This window comes from Nuphar pumila, chromosome 5 (assembly GCF_984573655.1).
Source record: "Nuphar pumila chromosome 5, dmNupPumi1.hap1.1, whole genome shotgun sequence".
Taxonomy (NCBI): domain Eukaryota; kingdom Viridiplantae; phylum Streptophyta; class Magnoliopsida; order Nymphaeales; family Nymphaeaceae; genus Nuphar; species Nuphar pumila.
The window spans coordinates 108,194,526-108,214,667 of record NC_143253.1 but is presented as its reverse complement, the minus strand read 5'-3'; the positions used below and the strand labels follow the sequence as shown (position 1 = coordinate 108,214,667).

At 37.3% G+C, this 20,142-nt stretch overlaps 1 protein-coding gene across 1 annotated transcript in view; it reads right to left on the bottom strand.

Annotated features, from left to right (window-relative positions):
• Window positions 1–887: 887 nt before the first annotated feature.
• Window positions 888–20,142, bottom strand: part of LOC149838059 (1,4-alpha-glucan-branching enzyme 1, chloroplastic/amyloplastic-like) — a 120,831-nt gene continuing 101,576 nt past the window's right edge. Inside the window, exons 17-23 of the mRNA XM_090006348.1 lie at window positions 18,612–18,759; window positions 18,425–18,525; window positions 16,759–16,836; window positions 3,098–3,253; window positions 1,405–1,479; window positions 1,174–1,298; window positions 888–1,092 (exon numbers count right to left, since the gene is read on the bottom strand). Coding sequence (XP_089862474.1) covers window positions 1,212–1,298; window positions 1,405–1,479; window positions 3,098–3,253; window positions 16,759–16,836; window positions 18,425–18,525; window positions 18,612–18,759 — 645 coding nt within the window. The 3' untranslated portion in view covers window positions 888–1,092; window positions 1,174–1,211. The remainder of the gene's footprint in view (window positions 1,093–1,173; window positions 1,299–1,404; window positions 1,480–3,097; window positions 3,254–16,758; window positions 16,837–18,424; window positions 18,526–18,611; window positions 18,760–20,142) is intronic.

Below are 20,142 nucleotides of genomic sequence, written 5' to 3'. Positions count from 1 at the left end.
AGCAAATCGATCATGTCAAACACACCGCAAAGTCAGATTTACAAAAGATAACCCCAAAACACTTGTTTGCTTGCGGTAGGCCGGTGGTAAGCAAAAAAAGTGGTAGGCAGCTATATATATTCACTAAAATATGAGAACAAGAAATATGAGTACCTGTGAACCCTGATTTTTCATTGATTTTTTAAATCTACATGATTGGTTTTATAAAAATCAGCTCTTGAATCATCCAGTTATAATGTATAAACAAGATTTTTTAAGGCTTTAAAATCAACAGCTCATAATCTTCATAAATATTTAAGCATCCAAAAATCATTTTTTTTTATAAAAAATACACAATTCAATAACTGACTCCTTACAATTTCACTATGCCAACTGTTATGTCATTCAATTATGAGGCCAAAAGAACACGTAGCCCAATCAGCTCTTTAGCTGGTTGTCTACAGGCCTATTCAGGTTTCATACTGCAGTTGCAGGCTCAGCCCCGACAGATATAAGCCATGCCCATGACACAAACAGATCTTGCACCACAGAAGCTATGTCATGGGGACACCCTATCTGGGGCCTTATGTATAGGTGGCCCGACACAACACATGGCTATGCCACGTAGCACATTATTGACATATCCAATTTATATCTTACTTTGATAATAAATATGTTTGTATATATTACAATATCAAAAATATACATTTTTACTAGTTAAAAAATGATCATCGTGCCTATCAAAAAAAATCTTATTTACGACTCTTCAATTCAGCATGCATACCTTTCCATGCCCATGTAGCACCCGTAGCAACAATGCTGCAACCCAAACTTTGTCCAGTTGAAGAGCAATCAAGAGCATTGATAATTAATTATGGCGCGATAGCAAACTTTTAGTCTATGATACGTTTTGACCAATTGTTCATTGAATGCTCCAATAATTTATAGATTCATAAGCCATTAGGTCCATAAAATCCAGTGGGATTTCTGTGATCGTATGCAAAATCTTCTTTATTCCCTCACCCTTTCTTGATTTTCAGTAATCATGTGTCCGGGTTTAAACAAGGAGTTCCATGACTGCATTGAGGAATTCCAGGACCTACTACAGCAAGCCTACAAAAAAAAAAAGACATACATAGTGACACTCAGACAGTTGATGTAAAGCTCAATCACGCGCAGGCAAATGTTTCTTACAAGGCTATAAGAAGGCAATCACATGGCCACCCAACATTTCAATCCTCCGCTAGACCGTAGACAACAGCAGTTCTACAAGGTGCGTACACCAGCATGGAGTGGGGGCGGTCATCATACCAGCCATCCTACAACAAACAAACAATGCAAATGAACATGCTTCACACATACAACCTAGATATCTCTCCAAACATTTTCCAGAAAAGAAAATTTATTCAACCGGTAACTTCTTACAGTTGCGAAGAAACGTGCACCATGATCTATTCTATTAAAACCACCAAACAGCTTGTCATCTGAATCCAGGACCACCTGAAAAGGTTGATATAAACGTTCAGTATATCACAAAGATCAGTACAAGTATATGGTACAACACCGGTACAGCTGGTACAATATGCATGTTCTTCAAAAGAAGGGTCTCGAGCAACAGCTGGTACAATGTGTTTTTCAAAAGGAGTATATATATATATATATATATATATATATATATATATATATATATATATATATATATATATATATATATATATATATATATATATACTCTTCTTTTGGTAGCTGCTCACAAGTTAGGTGCTAAATGGGGTTTTCAGTCTTTTCTCATTTTATTTATAAACTCTGACCGTACAGATGTGATCTATATCCTTGATTTTATACGGATCAGCTCTTGAAGCGTTCGATTCTGACACATGGGTGGGTTTTTATAAGGTTCAAAAAATCAACGGTCCAAAATCTTTGTAAAATTTTTAGGCTCTAAATATCATTTTTTATCAAAACACATGATCCAGGTGTGGATTCCTCGTAAATCGACCATGCCCAACACATTTATGGGATCGGAACTGTGAAAAAAACACCGGAAGGGCAGAAAAACCCATTTAGCACGTATCATTTAGCACCTAACATGTGAGCATCTCTCTCTCTCTCTCTCTCTCTCTCTCTCTATATATATATATATATATATATATGGGTAGTGGGAAGCTACCCGACTGCATCCCTACTAGATGGCACTTGATTGCTTAGGACTATCAATTTTCGGTGTTTTTTGAAATTCTGACCTTACAGATGTGTTCAGCATGATTGATTTACTAGAAATTGACACTTGGATCATTTGATTCCGATGCATGGATAGGTTTTTATAAGGTTCAAAAATTAAGGGTCTACAATTTTCATAAATTTTTGAGCTTCAAATACCGTTTTTTCCATCTAAAATGCATAATCCAAGTGTCAATTTCTAGTAAATCAATCATGCTGAATACATCAGTAAGGTCAGAATTTCGATAAAACACTGAAAAAATTCTTAATGGGTAGGGTTGGTACGTCTATCTGGTAGGTTTCCATCTCTCTCTCTCTCCCCCATTTATATATATATATATATATATATATATATAAAGAGTGAGCTCACTCAAAATGAAGACAAAAATTAAACACAAACAAAAATGTATTATAGACATGTATATTTGGAATCACCCAGCACCAGTAACTTTCAGGGGGCGTTTGCATCACCGACCCCGCTTGTATGTGGGATTTCCAGCACATGGGGCCCACACGCATCTGCGAGCTCACACAAACACAGGATGTGCAGACACTTTTTCAATGCAGCCCACGGATGCAAAATCAGTGTCCGCTTTTCTGCCCCCCCCCCTAACCACCTGTAGACAGGACGTGCTGTCCCTGTCAGCAATTCAAAAGCCCCCTGAAGTACCATCTTTCGGAATGGATACAATGGTCAATTTGAAATATCCATATGACACGAGTTTGAACTCAGATAATAAGGCAAGCTAAATGGTTTTAAATGGCAATGTGATAGTATATCTGAGGAAAACCGGTACTCAGTACTTGTATAAGGATGAATACAATATGAAATCATAACAATGAAAGTCCACATTAAAAGTCAGGGTCAAATAACTCAAACAAGTAAAAGAGATCATACCTTGTACTTTCCAGCCTTTAAGCAACCGATTCTATAATCTGTGAAACTTTTGCTCCAATGAAAATTAAAAACAAATACAAGGTTTCCTCTTTCAAAGACAATCACTTTGTCTCCCTCATTTTTCCTTGAGACATATTGGTGCTCTGAAGTCATAAACTGCAAAAGGGATGGTTCATAGACAAAATAATACATTTTCAGAAACTATGAATGATAAACCACAATCCAGAAAAAAAAAAATCAGAGTCCCAAATGGATGAGAAACACAGGATCTTAATTTCAGATACAAGCCATTGTGAAGCACAGATGGATGAGAAACGCAGGATCTTAATTTCAGATACACCTGCCCGGGTTGCCCGAGAGGTAGAGGGCTTCATACCAGGTTCGACTCCCACTGGGTGTGCAGGTGCCTTTCACTGGTGGGCTCTGTAAGGGCTTGGGTGCCAGTGATCCCACCCGGAGATTACCCGCTTCAGCGGGGAACTTTGTCATCAAAAACAATTTCAGATACAATCCATAATGAGGCACAGAGTTAACACTTTCAGTTCTATTCACTGGTTATAACACTCTCAGTTCTATTCATAAACCAGTATCATCTGTAGTTTGAAAAAATAAATGAACTAGTGCATAATATTTGTAATACATCTATCCTCTAAAGACAGTTGTGCATCTACCAGCCAGCATATATGCTTCTAACATAGTTTACAACCACTCTAGTATGTGTGCATTGTGAGATTTCTTGGAGAGCTGTCCCTGCACAACACAGACAAGAAGAGAAAAACACAAGAGAGAATAATGAGGAATAACTGGACACTCTAACTGGGTGACGTCTATATATATATATATATATATATAGCTCTGTTACAATTACAATAATGCCCCTTTCTCACACGATTTTACATAATGCATATCGGGCCTAGATATGGATCCAAAACCCATGAATATTCTAACATGCCCACTCAAACTGAGTGTTGTCGATGACCATGGACAGTTTGGATTTCATATTCCAATGACGATGAACCATAAGAGCCTTGGTGAAAAGATCAACCACCTGGTCCTCTCCTCGAATAAAGACAGGCTGAATTTCTTTGGCTTCGACCTGAACAAAATGTTGATCAATCTCTACATGTTTCATCTTACCATGCTGAGCTGGATTAGTAGAGATAGCTACCGCACTCCTATTATCACAATAGAAAGCTGAATGATACTTGTTTAACCCATGCATCTTACACAGTAACAGCTGCCATAGTCCGGTATTCCGCCCCTGGACTTGAGCAGGCAACAGTTTTCTGTTTTCGACCAGCCCAAGAGACCAGGTGTGTTCCCAAATAAACACTATAACCAGTCACCGAATGCCTTGTGAGAGGATCATGGGCCCAATCTGAATCAGAAGCTACAACCTTGATGGAGACATGAGGACTCACCGAAGAAAATCAGAGATATATGAGACCACCTGAAAGAATGCCCTTAATATATCTAAGAATGGTCTTTACCACTTCCATATGACGCATCTGATGTTTATGCATAAATTTAGAAACTTGATTCACTGAAAAAGATAAATATAGATATGTGAAGATAAATCTGGACGCATGAAGGTAAGGTACCGTAAGGCACCTACAATGCTTCGATATTTTTTAGGTTCGGAAAAATTAGCATCATCCAAAAAACTATGACCCAACCGAGTTGGAATAGCCATGGGAGTTAATATAGGTTTGCATGCCAGCATTCCACTGCAATGTAGTATGTCTAGCATACTTTTGCTACGAAAGAATGAGACAGTCTGATTGTTGACCCACCCAATCTGAATCAGAATAGGCTACAACCTTGATGGAGACATGAGGACTCACCGAAGAAGGTCAGAGATATATGAGACCATATGAAAGAATGCCCTTAATATATCTAAGAATCCTCTTTATCGCTTCCATATGACGCATCTGATGTTTATGCATAAATTTAGAAACTTGATTCACTGAAAAAGATAAATATGGATGCGTGAAGATAAATCTGGACGCATGAAGGTAAGGTATTGTAGCTTCGATATTTTTTAGGTTCGGGAAAATCAGCATCATCCAAAAAACTATGACCCAACTGAGTTGGAATAGCCATGGGAGTGAATATAGGTTTAAATGCCAGCATTCCACTGTGATGTAGTATGTCTAGCATACTTTTGCTACGAAAGAATGAGACAGTCTGATTGTTGACCCACCTGCACACCCAAGAAGAACCAAAGAGGGCCCAAATCTTTCATGTAAAATTGACTGAAGAATGGATTTCAGCTGGCTAATCTTTGAATGACTCCTGCCTGTGATGACTATATCTGTTAGAATTTCATTTGCACCTGCATTAAGAGAGAAAACAGAGAAAGAGAGGGAGAGAGGGAGAGAGACGAGAAGAGAAAACCAAAAAGGGGCCTCTGCGGCTGTCACGATTTCTGTATATCAGAAATCGTGACCTAATGCATTGTATAAGCCCTTAAGTGTACATGGGTCGGGTCGGGTCGGGTCTTATATAATATCCGAACCCAACCCAGAAAAAGAAATACATTTAAATTTTACACTATGGAATGAACTCGGGTCTGGTATAAGATCCAGACCCGAAACACTATACACCTTTTTCACCCCCCCTCAAGTTGATCATGGTTATGAACCATGCACAACTTGCCTTTGAGCGTCCAAAAACGATCCTTTGTTAATCCTTTCGTAAATAGGTCCGCAACTTGTTGTTCAGTATTGACGTACTCAGGCTCAATCTCTTTTTCTTCAACTTTCTGTCTCACAAAGTGTTGGTCAATCTCAATGTGTTTAGCACGACTGTGATGTACTAGATTGAATGACATGTTAATAGGACTTTGGTTGTCACATAGCAAGGTAGTGTGGGAGATCTCTTCTCATACTTCAGTCAGTAGATGTCTAATCCATGTGACTTCGGCAGTGGCAGCAGCCATAGATCTATATTCAGCCTCAGTACTTGATCTAGCGATAGCTTTTTGTTTTCTACTGCTCCAAGAGACTAAATTTCTTCCAATGAAGACACAATATCCTGATGTAGATCTTCGTTCATCAGGATCTCCAGCCCAGTCTGCATCACAATATACAGTGAGTCCATGCTCATCTTTGCCATATGATTGTGGTGAGTATGTCAATCCATCCCCAATAGTCCCTTTCAGATATCTAAGGATCCTCTTGACAGCTTCCATATGTCCAGTACGTAGCGCATGCATAAATTGAGATACTTGATTGACTGAATAAACAATATCTGGTCTAGTGAAGGTCAGATATTGTAACATTCCTATTATGCTTCGATACCTGGTGGGATCATCACACAAATCTCCATCATGGGCACTAAGTTTTTGATGCAGCACACTCGGAGTTCCCAGAGGTTTGCAGTCTTTCATACCTGCCTTGCGGAGAACATCTACGGTGTACTTGTGTTGTGTGAGTGTCAAGCCATGAGTTTGATTATCAACTTCTACACCAAGAAAATAGCGTAGAGTTCCAAGATCTTTCATTTTGAACCTCTGACCTAGTAAGTCTTTCACTTCTTGGATGTGAACCACAGAGTTTCATGTGATGACAATATCATCAACATGAATTAATAACAGAGTGGTCACAATCTGGCTTCTAAAAAAGAACAATGAGTGGTTTGGCATGGAACGCGAAAATCCATGTTTCTGAATCTCTAGTGAGAAGCTATCAAACCAAGAGCGAGATGCTTGTTTCAGACCATAGATAGCTCTCTTTAACCTGCACACATGGGTTTTACAATTTTGTTCTTGATATCCAGAGGGTTGCTCCATATACACTTCCTCCTTCAAGTCCCCATGCAAGAAGGCATTCTTTACATCAAGCTGACTCAACTTCCACCCATGTTCAACAGCCAAAGAGATAATAATCTGAATTGTTCCCATTCTTACAATCGGACTAAAAGTCTCATCATAGTCTTGCCCTGCTTCTTGTGTGAATCCTTTTGCTACGAGCCTTGCCTTGTATCGCTCAATAGTTTCATCTGGCTTGTACTTTATCTTGTAGACCCATTTACATCCAACAACATTTTTGTCAGGCGGTCTGGGAAAGACTTCCCAAGTTCCACATTCATGCAAAGCTTGCATTTCATCATTCATAGCTTCTACCCACTTGGTAGAAGTGGCTGCCTGGTAGTACATAGTGGGCTCATCTTCTTTATTGAGAGCAGTTAAAAACAGCTGAAGATCCAAAGAGAAGTTGTTATAGCTGACCCACCTATCAATGAGATGTCGTATGCGGCTTGATTTTCTGATCTCAGGAGTGTGAGAAGGGGTCGGATTGCTGACTGAAGCATGATCTGAATGGCTTGATGTCATCGGTCTCTGTCTGGAATAGACAATGCCTTTGTATCTGCCAGGTAATTTTTCTGAATTATGTGACCCCGACGTCTTAGTGTTTTCAGACATCTCTTCTTCTTGCTGCACACAATCTGGTGAACATGCTTCGCTGGAGCTAGCAAAAAGTTCTGAACTCAACCAAGGATAGTAAACTTCAGTTGGTATATCGGTTGCATCAGCTTTGTCATCAAAATTTTGCTCATCAAAGACAACATTTCTTGAGATTCTGATACGTTTGTTGGTAGGATCATAACACCTATATCCTTTGTAGTCATCTGCGTATCCCACAAACCTACACTTCTGGGCCTTGTCTTAAAACTTGTTTCTCAAGGACCGATCAACATGCACATAGCAAACACATCCAAAAACACGCAGATCGTGATAACTAGGATGAGCTCCAAAGAGACAGTGATAAGGAGACTTGTTTTCCAGAATGACCATTGGCAATCTATTTATCACATGCACGGCAGAATGAAAGGCTTATGTCCATAGGTTGGTGGGAAGATTGCTGTCATGAAGCATACTCATGACACTTTCAACGATATGTCTATGTTTTCGTTCAGCAATCCCATTTTGTTGAGTGTGAGGGCAGGACACCCTTCTTCCTATTCCGTTATCTCGAAGAAAAGAAACAAAATCATGGGATGAAAATTCCCTACCTCCATCGCATTGGAAAAACTGAATGGACTCAAAAAATTGGTTTTTGACCAAGGAAAAGAAATTTTGAAACAAAGAGAAGACTTCTGACTTATTTTTTATGAAATATATCCAAGTCTATCAAGAATAGCTATCAACAAAGATTAAATAATATCTGCTTCCAGACCCAGAGAAAATTGGGGCGGGTCCCCACACATCAGAACAAATGATCTCAAAAGGTTTTGAAGCTCTCTTATTAATTGAATGGAAAGGCAATACATGACTCTTGCACAAAAGGCAACTGGGACATTTATGACTACTCTCATCCCCTTTAAGACTTTCTTTTGGAATGAGATTATTAGAAACAAGTTTCTCAATAAAATGACTCCCACAATGTCCTAACCTACTATGCCATAAGGATGGCTTATTGCATTCAGAGATACTAAAAACACTAGCACAAGAGGAGGAACATGAATCTGATGAAGACTTCGAAATCAGGTGAGAAGGGCGAACATCATGACATGGAGCTTCTTCAAAGACATACATGTTGCCTCGTCTCTTTCCTTCAGCGAATGTTTCCCTCGTGCGTAGGTCCTTGACCTGCACAGAGAAGGGAGTGAATTCAACTGAAGCATTATTATCATCAATAAGTTTAGAGACGGAAACAATATTTTTCTTAATGTCAGGGGCATGAAGAACGTCAGAAAGAGTAAGAGTGGAATGTGACATGGGGATAACAATTTTTCCAACGTGGGAAACAGGATGGTGGGATACATCTCCAGTGACAATCTTACTTTTTCCAAAATAAAGAATAGGATTAGAAATTTTACCTGCATCGCCTGTCACATGAGTCGCTGCCCCGGAATCGACAAACCAAGTGCCTTTATCATTCTGCTTCAATTTTAACTCTGACAAGGCAGATATCAGCAAATCTTTAATCTCTCCACTGTCTCTGGTATTTGTGAACTTTCTCTTGATTTCTATTTGTGAACTCTTTCCTTTATTCTCTGGATTATGCCAACAATTCGCCTTGATATGTCCCTTTTTGTTACAGAGGAAGCAAGTAGGGATGAATCTTGTTCCCTGCGCATGAGTAAACGTGTTTGGAGTGGGAAGCAAACCACGCCCTCCGTGTCCACTTCGCCCTTGTCCTCCTCGTCCTCGTCCTCTACCATAGGTCACTCCTATAGCAAAAACTTGAGAATTTGAATGATTATGAGTTTCTTAAGAGAATCCCTTTAGAGTCATTTTATATTGGATCTTGGCTCGTAGCTCATCAAAGGTAGGAAGAACAGGGAGACACAATAGTGAAGTGACACACCCTATAACTGCAAGTTGATCTGTGATGGTCTTCATCTTGTTCAAATATTCCATGATGGTCATGGAATCTTAACTTAACAACTGAAATTCTCTTTTTAAAAAAACTACTCTTGCTTGAGAAACCTACGAATACGTCTGAACCAGTCGTTCCCAGAGTTGTAGAGTTGTACAATTGTCAGGAATGGCAAAAAGGATCTCTTGAGACAGGGTGGATGTGATGTATGCAACAACTGACTGATCTTTTCTTTCCCAATTGAGGAATTCAGCATTTTTAACATACACAATTGAACTCGCCCCTTTGTCATCTTTTTCTTCTCTCGGGCTAAATTCTGGTGGAACTGAAGTGGTTTCATCCAGGTGACCTAAGAGGCCTTGACTCCTTATGAAAGGAATAATCTGCCTCTTCCAGATCAAGAAATTTGAGGTATTCAACTTCTCAGAAACAAGTTGGTTGAGAAAACTTGAAGAAAGATTTGATTGAGGGTGGTAGGGATCCATAGAGAATAAGAATCAACAGACAAAAAGTTCAACCTTCTCCCAACACTTTTTTTTTTGCTGTCAGAGAATCGTAGACTCTAAAATCAGAAAATGAAGAAGCTTCGGCCTTTTTGTGCACCAAAAAGGGGCTTGCGCGAAAATAAAATCACACGTTAAAAAAAAACCCTCCTTTGACTGTTTCAGCAAAGGGAAATCAAGAATGACAATGTGCAGCAGAGCAGAGGGAATCAAAGGGAAGCACTATAACAAAGAGATTTTGGAAAAGACAGAATGAAAAGGGAATCAAACGATTAATAGGAACAAATTTAATATCTCACGTGAATTAGTTCACGAATTCATGTGAAGAGACGTTAACCCACGATCTGGGAGAAGACCGATGCTTCACGTGAACCAGTTCACGTGAAATGCAGTCAATCCACGATCTGGATTCACGTGAATGGAGTGCCCGTGAATCACAGATTCACAAAAATGTAACTCACGTGAGGTGTGAGTACACAGGAAGATTCAGAAAGGGGGAAAGAAAAGAGGCGAAGGAGAAAGAATAACAGAAAGAAAATGAGAAGCAAAAAAACCTCAAATTTTTTTATCATTGTCACGAGACAAAGTTCCTTTTTGCCTCTAGAAGGATCTACGCTCTGATACCATGTTAGAATTTCATCTGCACCTGCATTAAGAGAGAAAACAGAGAAAGAGAGGGAGAGAGACGAGAAGAGAAAACCAAAAAGGGGCCTCTGCGGCTGTCACGATTTCTGTATATCAGAAATCGTGACCTAATGCATTGTATAAGCCCTTAAGTGTACATGGGTCGGGTCGGGTCTTATATAATATCCGAACCCAACCCAGAAAAAGAAATACATTTAAATTTTACACTATGGAATGAACTCGAGTCTGGTATAAGATCCAGACCCGAAACACTATACACTTTTTTCAATATCATCCACATAAACCAAGATGATTATGATCACAAATTTGTCATGATGCATAAATAGGGAGTAATCACAATGAATGCGCTCAAAACCAAGAGAACGAACAACATTGCTGAATGTATGAAACCATGCTCGTTAAGCCTGTTTTAAGCCATATTTAGTCTTTCTTAGTCTGAGAATAGTGTTGTGAGCATCTCCCTCGGGATAGCCAGGTGATGCTTCATATATACTTCACACAAATCACCAGAGGAATGCATTTTTAACATCTAACTAGAATAATTCTCATCAATTAGATACTGCGAGAGACAAAACAATACAAATCGTTCGCATGTGAACAACTGGACTAAAGGTTTCACCAAAATCGAATCTATGTTCCTGAATATATCCTTTAGCTACTAAACTAGCTTTAAAGCGCTTGACACTACCATCAGATTTGTGTTTAATTTTGTACACCCAATGACAACTTACCACGTTTTTATTTACTTGTCGAGAAACAATTTTCCATGTATTGCAGTATTGCACTCATAAAGGGCTACGATTTCTTCATTCATAGCATCAGTCCATCATGAATGACGACTAGCTTCAACAAAAGACCGAGGCTCTTGAAAATCATAAAGTGATGCAACATATACCTAAAAGTCCAGATAAAATGAGTAATAACTGACCCATTTATCAGGAGGAACCCTGCTAGACATGCCAGTAAGGTGAGGTTGTTGTTGAACGAAACCAACATCTGCTGCATTATTTGATGGCAGAAATGGAAAACTGCTAGTAAGCCGATTAGAGGTGCTCTTGTGAACTAATGAGGGAGGATCTACAATCTGATCAGCTATGGAAGTAGTGGGCTGAACGGGTTCGGCAGTTGATTTGCTATATTTTTCAGGCTATTGTCTACCTTGTCTACTATAAACCTGTTTAAAAATTTGAAAACGAGGTTGTTGTTCATGTGCTAGCTGAGTATTATCAGCAACAACTTTGTCCGTAAAAGTATATTGAGTTTGTTGAGCAGATGATGGCCAAAAGGAATCAAATCAACTATTGATGATTTGAGATGAGGCAGCCCCACAAACATCTTCATTAAAAACAACACGACGAGAGACAAGAGCCTTGTTGGCAGCATGATCAAAGCATCTATATCCCATATATTCTTTGTCATACCCAATAAATTGACACATGGTAGCTATGGGAGATAATTTATTTCGCATCTAGCCATCAATATGGACAAAGCACTGACATCCATACGCACGTAACCAAGAATAATTAGGATATGATCCGTACAACAAAGAATAGGATGACTCACCTCCAAGGTTGGATAGAGACATTTTATTTATCAAATAAAGTGTTGTGTGGAAGGCCTCTGACCATAGGTAAGACTTGAGATTAACTTCATACATCATGGTCAAGGAGGTTTCCATAATATGATGATGTTTTCGTCCAACCACACCATTTTGTTTGGAGGTCCTTGGACAACTCAAGTCGTTATCAAGCAAAGATTGTGTGAACTGAGTGGACATGAACTCACTACCACCATCACTCTGCAAGGTTAAGATTTTTCGAGAAAATTGAGTTTCAAGATACAATTTGAATCTACGAAAGACATTTAGGATTTTGTCATTCGATTTTAGGAAATATATCCAAGTGAAACGAGTAAAATCATCTATGAAAATCACATAATACTTGGATTTAGATAAGGACATAATCGAGGAAGGTCCCCAAACATCAGAGTAAATCAACTCAAAAGGAAAAGAAGCTCCTTTATTAGATCTTGATAATGGAAGTTTATGACTTTTATAAATATGGTAACTAGCACAAAAAGAAGAATTTCTTCCTCGAACATCAATTAAACCTTTATTATATAAAATATCAAGAAAACTCGAATTGCAATGAGCTAACCTATGATGCCAAACATTAACTTGCAGATGGACTCCTGGACTTGATGACGACGATGCATAGAACAAATGTCTGGCTAACGATGGAAAAAACTGTGAAGTTTCATTCAGGACATATAAGTTTTTGCACCTTCTTCCCTCAACGAGTGTCTGATTCGTATGAATGCCTTTCACAGAAATGGAAGACAGAGAAAATAAAATATATGAATTAGTATCACGACAAAGTTGAGACATAAATACAAGATTTTCTTTTAATATTGGGCACAAGAATAGTATTGGACAAAGAAAGAGACCCTTCACTACTAAGAACAATAGCGGTGGTGTTTTCCATCTCTCGTAATCACATTCCCATTACCATGAGAAAGTTAATATGAATCTCCCATTGCATGGTGTGCAGCTCCTGAGTCCATAATCCAGCCTTATGAAAGAGTGCCTGAAAAGGGTCCAGCTGTAGGTGGAAAGTGCATGTTGATGGCCCATGGATTCCCAACAAGATTATAATTACGTTGAAAGTTCAACCGACCAAAACTAGCAATAAATGCATCTAAATCATAAGAACTTGCGACTGAAGGGGGATAAGTACTAGGAGGAGCTTGAACAAAATTTGTTGGAGCACATGGACTTGATCCAGATGGTGCGAATGGGAATCAGTATCGTGAGTGGCCGATAAGTAGGAACATATCGCCAATAACAGTTGGAACACGTATGACCCTTTCTTCCACACATCTGACATACCAAATTCGCTTGATTAGTAGAAGAAGAGGGTATAGAGAGTATACCACGGCCACCAGAATTGTGTCCACGGCCATGTCTTCTTCCTTGAGAGGTATTGAAAGTATGTATTGCAACCATTACATCATGACTCACTTCATCCTTCGGGGACCCAAATGATATGTTAAACATCACTTCATGTTCCAACAACATAGTGCACAGTCGATCGAAAAATGGGCAAGAAACTGTACTAGTATAAATCATGATAAACATATTATAATTCTGCCCAAGGCCTCTAACAATTTTTAAGCATATATCTTTATCAGACAATGGAAAGCCTATAGCTACGAGATAATCCACCAAAAGCTTGATCTTGTTGAGATATTCAACAATGTGTGAATCTCGCCTTTTTAGATCTGTGAATTCTGCCTTCAACTGATAAATCCTGGATGTAGAAATCTCTTAAAAACATTTATGCAAAGTATCCCATAACTCTTTTGCTGAAACTCTAGATGGAATGTGAAAGACAACTTTATGAGAAAGAGTGGTCGTGATGAAATCTAACGCTTACTGATCATTCATGTGCCACATGGTAAAATCTGAATTTTTTACCATGTCTTTGGAAGCTTTCACTAAGCTTTTATCCTGCTCTGAGATTGTTTTGGAAACAAACTCCAAGGATACCAAAATTGACCCATCAAGGTGCCCCATTAGATCATGACTGCTAAGGAAAGGGATCATTTGTTTCTTCCAGGTAATGAAATTGGAAGAATCGAGTTTCTCAGTGACTAGGTGACTGAGAAAGGAAGCATTGATTGTGGCCATCGAAAGAATAAAGGAAAGAAAAGAAATGAGTGACAAAAGAAATAAACAATTGACTGACAAAACAGATAGTTTGCGCTCTGCGTGAAGAATTTTTTTCAGTCTCCTTTTTTTTTGGAGATGGTAAATTAGAAAGGAATCAGAGAATAATCTCTGGTAATATTGAGACGCAGGAGAGGCCAAGAATCGATGACCTATACATATAAAAATAAAGTCTGGGTATATATTTACGACTATCAACCTTTTTTTTTTGAAAGATACATGTCAGATATGATTTGACGTGATGGTGAAAACTAGAAGCACGTTAGATCTGGTCTGATGTGAGATATGAAGGAAAGAAGTAATAGTGAAATCCAGAATCACGTCAGATCTGATCTGATCTGACGTGATGGTGAAAACCAGAATTATGACAGATCAGATCTGGTTTGTAAACTCAAGAAAAGGTGTAATAAAAGAAAAGATTTTAGAATCAAGAAACGAGAAAATTGAGAAAGGAGAAAAATAAATCTGATTAGGAAGAGAAAAGAAAAGTTTGCAAGCGGATAAAATGAGATCTAACGTGATCTGACAGAAAATACCTTTTTTCCTTTTTGGGGGGGATTTGACAAAGGAAGAATATGAAAAAAGACATCAAATCGATGTTTTTTTTAGATCAATTTGATTGATATCAGATCTAGCAAAATTTTTGATTTGAAATATCAATAGATTTGATCAACAGCAGATCTAATAAAAGAAAAGAAGGAAGATCTGTAGATCTGAGGAAGAAATCAGACCTATTGATGAGATCTGAAGAAGAAGGGAGATCTACAATCCGGATCGATGAGGGTTACCTCTTATGGCTGCTCTGATACCATGTGAGATTTCTTGGAGAGTTGTCCCTGCACAACACAGACAAGAAGAAGAAAAAAATGCAAGAGAAAGCAGTGAGGAATAACAGGACGTCTCACCCTAACTGGGTGACGTCTTTAGATATATATGTGTCTCTGTTACAATTACAATAATGCCTCTTTCTCACACAATTTTACATAATGCATATCGGGTCTAGATATGGATCCAAAACCCATGAATATTCTAACACTATTCTAACATGCATTTGGCTATTATCTTGTTTAGGCATTAAATGCTTATCGTAAATTTGATTGAACCCTATAAGTTATCATTTACTTTTGTATTTTTCATGCTTTAGTTAAAATTTCCTGAATTTTCACTTTTTATGATTTTTTGAATTTTTTTAAATAATAAAATTTTACAAAGGCAGTTTCAAAACAACTTAATTCAATTTGATTTAGGCTGATTCTCTGAATTGTTGAGAAACTGATTCTGACAACATTTTAGTTAAAATTTCCTGAATTTTTACTTTTTATGATTTTTTTAATTTGTTTTAAATAATAAAATTTTACAAAGGCCGTTTCAAAACAACTTGATTCAATTTGATTTAGGCCAATTCTCTGAATTTTCCAGAAATTGATTCTGACAATATTGGTTGCATCTACCAACTCAATGTATGTGCATCTAACATAGTTTAGAAGAGGAAATAAAAGAATCACATAGTACTAGCTTTTAGTTCGTGCCACAAGTAAATTTTCTTTGACTCACCAAGTTATGAGTGATCTTATAGTTTTTAGCTTGTATAAAAACTTGTACAAATATTGGATATCATATAATACATGATCATGAAAATGACCAAGTAAAAAAATGTTTGTAAAATATGGGTTCACTGAAAGCTAGCCAATATTTCAAACGACTTATTACAATATGGAGTCAACCTATCACAATTTTTTTTATTAACAAATTGAATAATCATAACTGTCAGAAAATGCAGAAGTATACATGAAAAACATTCAGATCTGCTGCAGATACAGTTGAGAACACTCAAGAGCACTTTTATAATCTTCTGGACCTACAGGAGCATTATAGTAATTTTGTGTTCAGTGCAGGATATATCTGCAATGATTCAGCAGTAATCTAGAGAGTTTTTTCTTTGCACAATCAATGGCAGATGTAACTTTGTGTCCAATGTGTTTTTGTATATTATAGAATGAGGGATATTATACCCATGAACTCTATTCATATAAAATACTAATCTAAATGGACATCCAGCAATTGCTTGGGATGTGCCTTCTCTTGGCTGTGTCAGATTTATCTTCTCTTCTTCCTCCCCTTTATCACTGTGGATTTTTTACAATAACACATGCATACATGCACACACATATGTGCAAAAAGGATTAAACACATAGTAGATGTAAACTATTGACAGGATACCATGCAAAACTTACAACACACAGGCACACACATGTGCAAAAAGGATTAAACAGATAGTAGATGTAAACTATTGACAGGATACCATGCAAAACATACGCAGCAAGAAGAAAGAAATATATGTCAAAACTCAAAAGTAATAAACTTGTTATGTCTGTCCCAATTTTGTGTGATTGAAACCTTCCCAATCTCAATTAACATGACAAAAGAAGAGGAGATATTAGCAGGAATTAAGGTACATACACCATAGGTCTCTTCAAGATGCTGCATCGCCTGATCAAATTCTTGCATGCCATGATATCTAAGGAAAGCCGCATCCCCCTAAGATGTATACATTATTCATCAATGACTGAGAAAATTGGTTGAGAACTTTTTTTGCAAGTGATACAAATGGAAAAAAAGAAGGAAAATACATTATATATATATGGATGTAGAAAGAGAGAGGTAACACTCTGTTACTTCGATGATACCAATCTGTGGCATGCATATTCTCTGCACGTGTTTACATAGTGCAATGATTACAACCGTTACCAATTAGATCCTGAAAGCAGTAAAGCAAATGCTGGCCTCAAACTTCAGAATGAACACTCTACATGTTTGCTTACGTTACTAAATTCTGTGAGACACTTATGCTGAAGACTCGCAAATTTGTATTTGAGGACACTTGTTAAGAAGACAGCCATCACCTCCTAAATTCACTTCAAAGGAAGGAGGTGAGAAGCTATGCAATGTTGTAAGAGGTATGGAAGGACCAGGAAAAAAAAACCAAGAACATGGTAAGTCCAGTGAGGACATGGTTAAATTCAGTATGAAAAGCTATTGTAGATCATACAGCTCATTGGTAAAATGGGAGCAAGAGATTATCTGCACTAATTCTGTTTATGTTGAGCAACAATTGATAACATTGAAGAGATGCATGAGTTTACATTCATCAACATTTTAACAGCAATTATGTAGGAACTTTGACCATTTTTGTGGTATAGAACTTGTAGAATAAACAATAGTAAACAGAAGAAACATACCATTAACCTGCTCAAAGAAACATGTGTTAGATTATAATGCTGTTGACCCTTCAATAGTGTTAACCATGGGTTTGGAAGCATGGATAGTGATATGCTTGAAGCTGCTTGGATGCATCAAAGATTAGTGGACTCATTAACCTAGTCAAAACTGACGATGGCATAATCAATTAATTTGGTTAGCCAATTCATGCATGCATCAAACTATTTTCATATGATCAATGCATATCCAATCTTAAGGTATTTCAAATTACTCACAAAAGTATTCATGTAACTATGGTCATTGCAATGTTGAAATCACTTAATGTTACATTTTGTCAGATCGGTAGAAAAAAAGGGAACCTAAAATTGAGTATCATGCATTTGTAGTGGGGTGAGCTAAGCCTTGTGTCATTACAATCCTTTCTAATCCTTCTAGCCACTAGCTTACTGCAATAATTATTGCACCGTGTCAGGAAATTTCCACCTAGAAGGTAATGGATAACACTTGCAGCAATTGTTCAATGCTCAGATATCTAGGTTAGTAAGTAGCAGGAACAACTTTTATTTTTTTATGAACCCAGACAAAGGATTGAACAAATCCGTTCCAGTAACTACAACAACAGAACAACCAACACTAAACCGAAGACCCACAAAATGAACACCTAAGGAACACAGACTATAGGCAGATAACAAAGAGCTATAAATAATAGAGGATTTTGCCAATGAAAAATCCTATAGCCACCCAATAGTTGTGACAAACTCCATGTAAAGTTTTCCAACATAAATCAAGACAAAAAGAACTATTATGAGCTTAGCAGACAATAATCTTCAGTGAGTCACATAAAGGCATCCTCTACTAACTGTGCTTTGTAGACAAACAGAAGAGACCACATACAATTGAGACTCACCAGATCAAATCTACGCCTGCACTTATCAAAGCTGCAATTGTTCCCAAGAATTACACGACCATCTGGAAGATGTTGATCACCCCTTGGGAAGTCTATCCATTCTATAAAAGAAGCAATTGTGACAAACTCTCCTTGACTATGTAAGAAATAGTGTTTTCAACCGTTCTTTAATTATGAGCACATTTACCTGGATGTCCAAACTCATTTCCCATAAAATTGAGATATCCTTCTCCACCTAAACCCATAGTTATAAGTCTTATCATCTTATGCAGCGCTATCCCACGATCTATCAGAGGAGTTGCCGGCCTATCTAAAGCCATGAAATCATACATATCCTGCAAAACAATAAGTGTCAAGAATATTAAACAAAAGTACATAAAATATACCATCAACACATTATAAGTATCATTGGGATAATTGTACCCAAACTTAAGCTAATGATTCATTTCCAATCTAGAGGTCATCAGAACAAGTATCATGCACACAAAAAATAATTCTTTTAAATTTAATTTTTTTTTCTAGTGATAGTAGCATCACATGTATGATAGTTTTAGTTCTTTTTAAACTTTGAATGCTAAAAAAAATTCTAGTCCACATCTTAAGAATTTCTTACTCCCATATTTCTTCTCATTTGAACTGGACCTTAAAAACATTCATTTCTTGTTTCTGTTCCAGTGTCGCTTCTGAATCCTACACCTTGAGATGAACATAAATGTGCTACATACTTTTTACAATTGCAAAGTGTTAAAAGGATTAAAGCCCTCCATTATGATGACTTCATAAGTTGGAAAAGAAAAATAATGGTGTTCAACCCACCTCTATCTCAATATCAAAACTCTTCTCACCAAACCCAACTATGGTATTTCCCATTTCCTCTTTGTGAGAGAAATCAACTACTACTTCATGCTCCAACACAATATGACAATCAAACCAGTTTCACACTCAATCAATATTGTGTTATTAACTTTATCTATTTCCTTTTATTAAGAATGCATGCACGTGCACACACACATAACATAGTGTCCCCATGTCCTAATGTTTGAAAACTATCGTTTGTATTGTACCAAGTGTATCTGCATCGTGTCCATCTCCCACACCACAAATGGATTGGAGTGTGCACCCATAACTTCTATGCTCAGACCAATATGCATTTATCATGTTTCTTGCTACAATCTTAATAATTCCATAGTCACATATATCAATCTCAACTATATCTCAACAAGGCCAAATCCTGGGATAGTATAGGTTTTTGGATAAATTTTCAGAAAATCTTGTCATTTGGAAAAGAAAAAGAAAGAAATTGTCTGAATATTAATAACAATAGAAAAAAGAAACTTCAATTTTATTTTGGATAAAAGATGAACACACAAGCAATAACTATTCAATCATAAAAAATGAATTCTGAATCAGCTTAAACAAAAGAAATGAAATAAGCAATTAGCCACAAAGTGAGCCTACAAACACGCTAAAAATACCAAAAAAAAGAATTTGGAGTAACAAATATCAATGTCATTAAATATCCGAAGTTCTTAGCACTGATACAATCTCCAAAAAATGTAAAAAGAAAATGAAAAATATTAAGCATTATCCAAGAGAGAGAGAGAGAGAGAGTAACACACTGAAAATTCAACTTGGCAATGCTCCAGCAGATCATGTTACTGATTCTTCGTTTTAGAAGTCAGAAGACTGGAACTTCCTCTTATTTCCATGTTCCAGTT